The sequence below is a fragment of the Amblyomma americanum genome, chromosome 10 (genome assembly GCF_052857255.1).
Source record: "Amblyomma americanum isolate KBUSLIRL-KWMA chromosome 10, ASM5285725v1, whole genome shotgun sequence".
Taxonomy (NCBI): domain Eukaryota; kingdom Metazoa; phylum Arthropoda; class Arachnida; order Ixodida; family Ixodidae; genus Amblyomma; species Amblyomma americanum.
This window is the reverse complement of record NC_135506.1, coordinates 42,782,243-42,787,331: the sequence shown is the minus strand read 5'-3', so window position 1 is coordinate 42,787,331 and position 5,089 is coordinate 42,782,243. Positions and strand designations below refer to the sequence as shown.

At 51.3% G+C, this 5,089-nt stretch overlaps 1 protein-coding gene across 1 annotated transcript; it reads right to left on the bottom strand.

The window, feature by feature from the left end:
- Positions 1-702: 702 nt before the first annotated feature.
- On the bottom strand, positions 703-4,566 carry LOC144106960 (uncharacterized). Its single transcript, XM_077639925.1, has 2 exons — positions 4,355-4,566; positions 703-4,297 (listed from the first exon to the last, which is right to left on the bottom strand). Exons 1-2 carry the CDS (start codon positions 4,383-4,385, stop codon positions 1,266-1,268), a joined length of 3,063 nt encoding a protein of 1,020 aa, XP_077496051.1. The 5' UTR covers positions 4,386-4,566; the 3' UTR covers positions 703-1,265.
- Between the last annotated feature and the right edge of the window lie 523 nt (positions 4,567-5,089).

The window sequence follows — 5,089 nt, the reverse complement described above, 5'->3', positions numbered from 1 at the left end:
TAAAGTCATTCCTTAACTACCCTAAATGAGGTAGTTAAACGGCTGCGCATATAATTCAAAATACATGAACAAAAAGGCCTCGAAAACTTACCTGAGAGCAATTCCGAGCGTGACACGGAATTCAAGAATTTACCGTTTCAACAGTGAGTTTCTCCATTTCATAACCGCGCGCGCGCATTTCTGGTAGTGTTTTGTGTATGCTGAGTGCAGTGCTGACAAAGTGAGATTTTTGTTGGTCACTTCTTGCAAAAGAAGATTTCAGGATCACATTTCTTCGCTGCGGCCCACGCTGTAGTTAGTCGTTCATTTAGTCTAGGTTTGCGCCTCTAGTTTTGACACTGAAACGTCTGCGCTCCCTTGTGATGGAGGGCCCTCGACCTGTTCCACACAGGTCGCAGCAGTCGGCAGCCCTCAAGGTGTGCAGGCTGCAGCTGCGGCGGCCTGTGACTCACAGTGCTTGTGTCATTGCCTGTCGTGCATGCTACGGACCGCATTTTTCTACTTCTTATTCTTTTACGCCCCCCTCATCCCTCTCCCCCAGTGTACCGGAACATTTTACTGGTTAACCTCCCTCCTTTTCCTCTACCACTTCTCTCTCTCTCTCTAGTCTAGTTGTTCCGGTTTGTTGTATATAGTTAACAACATCTACTGTACGAACTAAATGTACTCTCGTTTGCTCCTAAAAGATATTAGGCACATCGATGACACAGAGAAGTCTTTATTCAAATGAATACCTGAATAAAAAGCACAACATTCAATCACATACTACAGTGCACTAGGTCAAAGAATGTGACCTTCGAGAGAACTGTAAGTATCGCACATTTTAAAACTGCCAAGAACAAATTCTTCTACATGTATAACCTTACATGAGGCCATTTTAACGCGTCGGTAATATTTTATTACCTGGAAAACTTTTCGGAACCCATTTTCAGAGCTTTGATGAGCCAGCCATGCTATTAGACCTGCACTGCGCAGCTCAACAACAAACCGTGCGTCCTGCAAGTATTTCACGTTTTCTATCGCACACCGCGTCTCTGATATTCACACGGTCCCTGCGACCAGGACATGTGAAGAGATGTAACCTCCAGCTTTTCTGCAACTGTTCACTATTCCCCTTTGCCTTGGTCCATTCAGCACCATGCACTCATGAGAGCTCCTATCCAGAATAAACATCACCCCATATGAACTGAAAAAAAATTGCTTCTCCTTTGGAGACTCATGCAAAGAAAGATACAAATACGAATGCTGAGCATCGCTAATTATTCTCAGATGAAATTATTTAGGAAATTAAACAGCTCCGCGTTAGGGCAGCCGTTCTCGTCAGAGCCGTCCGGGCAGTCGCTCCACTGGTCACAGTGAGAGTGGCGAGGGATGCAAATACCTCCAGAAGCACACGCAAACTCGTCGCCAGAGCAGCCGCGGCTGTTCTTTGCGCCGCAGTCCATCTCATCGCTTCGATCATTGCAGTCGTATCGACCGTCGCACTTCAACTGCTTAGAAATGCAAGTCCCGCTGTTGCATCTGAAGAAATCCCCTTCACAGTCCAGCACCTGCTTTTGGCAGGACTCTGGTTCGTCGGAGCCGTCCTCGCAGTCTTTGTGTCCGTCGCAGACACGCGTTTTTTCGATGCAACCGAAGGTCTCGTTTTGCGAGACGCATCTGAACTGCGTGTGTGAGCACGTTGCCGTCGATGTGCAATTCTGCTCGTCCGACCCATCTGAGCAGTCGCGTTCACCGTTGCACCTCAAAGAATTAAAGATACAGTCGCCATTATCCTGGCACGCGAACTGAGTTCCCGGACAGATCTTTACGACGGTGCAGTTCTGCTCATCCGAACCGTCTGGGCAGTCGTGGTCGCCATCGCAACGCCAAGCGCCACTGATGCAGTGCCTAGTATTCTGGCACGCGAACTCATCTTCAGTGCACCTTTTTACGGAGGTGCAATTCTGCTCGTCCGACCCATCTAAGCAGTCGCGGTCCCCGTCACACAGCCAGTTTTCCCTGATGCATTTGCTGTTGTCTTTGCATGGGAACTTGCCTTCCCCACAGCGTAGCCCTGATGTACAGTTCTGCTCGTCCGAGCCATCTGAGCAGTCCCGGTCACCGTCGCAGCGCCAAGTGTCATTAATGCAGTGGCCATTGACCACACACGTGAACTCAGTTTCGGCACACTTCTTTAAGGAGGTGCAATTCTGCTCGTCCGACCCATCTAAGCAGTCGCGGTCCCCGTCACACAACCAGTTTTCCCTGATGCATTTGGTGTTGTCTTTGCATGGGAACTTGCCCCTCACACACCGTATTCCAGATGTACAGTTCTGCTCGTCCGAACCGTCGGAGCAGTCCCGGTCACCGTCGCAGCGCCAAGTGTCATTAATGCAGCGGCCATTAACTATGCACGTGAACTCAGTTTCCGCACACTTCTTTAAGGACGTGCAGTTCTGCTCGTCCGACCCATCCCAGCAGTCGCGGTCCCCGTCACACAGCCAATTTTCCATGATGCATTTTCTGTTGTCTTTGCATGGGATATTACCTTCCTCACAGCGCATTCCAGATGTACAGTTGTGCTCGTCCGACCCGTCTGAGCAGTCGCGCTCACCGTCGCACCTCCAAGAATTAAAGATGCAGTCACCATTATCCTGGCACGCGAACTGAGTGCCCGGACAGGTCTTTACGAAGGTGCAGTTCTGCTCATCCGACCCATCTAAGCAGTCGCGGTCCCCGTCACACAGCCAGCTTTCCCTGATGCATTTGCTGTTTTCTTTGCATGGGAACTTGCCTACCGCACAGCGCAATCCGGAAGTACAGTTCTGCTCGTCCGAGCCATCTGAGCAGTCGCGGTCCCCGTCACACAGCCAGTTTTCCCTGATGCATTTGCTGTTGTCTTTGCATGGGAACTTGCCTCCCGCACAGCGCAGTCCGGAAGTACAGTTCTGCTCGTCCGAGCCATCTGAGCAGTCGCGGTCACCGTCGCAGCGCCGAGTGTCATTAATGCAGCGGCCATTAACTATGCACGTGAACTCAGTTTCCGCACACTTCAACAAGGTGCAGTTCTTCTCGTCCGACCCATCCGAGCAGTCGCGGTCCCCGTCACACAGCCAATTTTCCATGATGCATTTGCTGTTGTCTTTGCACGGGACCTTACCTTCCTCACAGCGTATTCCAGATGTGCAGTTCTGCTCGTCCGAACCGTCTGAGCAGTCCCGGTCACCGTCGCAGCGCCAAGTGTCATTAATGCAGTGGCCATTGACCACACATGTGAACTCAGTTTCGGCGCACTTCTTTAAGGAGGTGCAATTCTGCTCGTCCGACCCATCTAAGCAGTCGCGGTCCCCGTCACACAGCCAGTGTTCCCTTATGCATTTGCTGTTGTCCTTGCATGGGAGCTTGCCCCTCACACACCGCATTCCAGATGCACAGTTCTGCTCGTCCGAACCGTCGGAGCAGTCCCGGTCACCGTCGCAGCGCCAAGTGTCATTAATGCAGCGGCCATTAACTATGCACGTGAATTCAGTTTCCGAACAGGTCCGTGAAAAGGTGCAATTCAGCTCGTCCGAGCCGTCTGAGCAGTCGCGGTCACCATCGCACCGCCACGTTTGGTTGATGCAGCGGTTCTTGCTATGGCACGCAAACTCCGTTTCTGCACAGGTACAATTTTGCTCGTCCGAACCGTCTGAGCAGTCACGGTCGCCGTCGCACCGCCAATCGTTCCTGATGCAGCGGCTGTTGTGTTTGCACGCAAACTCAGTTTCCGAACATCGTGTTCTGAGTGTACAGTTCTCTTCGTCCGACCCGTCTAGGCAATCTCTTTCCCCATCGCACCTCCACGAGACAGGTGCGCAAAAAATGCCGCTAATATATGTAGGGCAAGCGAACCTTCCCGGAGCACACGTCTTGGAGGCGCTGTTCTGGCAAATGTCCTCATGTTCGTCTGATCCGTCAGCGCAGTCCTGGTCGCCGTCACATCGCAACGTAGCCGGAATGCATGGTCCACCTCCTCTGCATCGGTGCTCACCTTCGGAACAAGTCACGTTGTTGCCGCACACGTTTTCGTCCGACCCATCGCTGCAGTGCTGAGTTCCGTCACAGAGCTGTAACCATGCCACGCATTGGTCTTCCGTGCTGCACTTGAACTGCTTCTCTGTGCACGAGTGAGGCACCTCTGCGGCACTTGGAACGACATATGAAGTTGCAGACGCGAGGATGGCGGTCAGGAATACGAGGGTTGAAGTAAACCGGAGGGATGTTGGCACCGACCGGAGCTCCGCTTTCATGATGTTCTCAATGCGAAGTCCACCAGCTGCGGCCAAAATCACAAGGTTAAGTTCAGAAAGTCATGCGAATGAAAACTACTTACTCGCAGAAGTCTCTGGCCGAATTCTTTCCATTCGAGGGCAGGTATGTGACTCAACTAAGCGGCTGCTCCTAAATGCGACTGGATGTGCCGAGAGCTGTTCTCTGCTCGGTCGACGCTCAATACCACCGGCGAGGGAACGCAATGAGCCGGAGTCTGAGGATGTGCATTTTTTTTATGTGGACGTGATTGCGGAAAATGCCGGCACTGCAAATAACTGGCTGAGTGAAGGCCGTTAGCCGGGTGCCTATTTTTGATCAGCCGCCCAGCTCGAAGTCATCCGGTTCCGGCTGGAGGCGATATGGAACAAGCCACGGGCCGGAAGTCAACGCCTTCCAATTTTCTCAACGCTGGAACAACGTCCTGTTATCGACAGCGGTCATGCGGCAGCTCACAGAGGCAATTATTTGTATCTACGCTAAGTTCCGTTGCACTTATAAAATTATTTGTATTTAGTTGGATGATATTGCACGATGGGTATTTACACGCGGTACTTGTGTTACAATGTCGCCATGAGCATTCTTAGTTGAATTAAGGCAATATGAAATGAACGCCGGCGCAAACAAGGACACTGACAAGAAAGAGACACCACATGCGCACACTACCAACTCAGTTCGTTTATACTCATCCAAGTGGACAGGTGGTGCCCCTTTCTTGTTTATGTCCTTGTTTGTGTCGCAGTTCATTTCAAATTGCACCAACTGCACCTCAGGCCGTTATTCTAAATTAAGGTAAGCT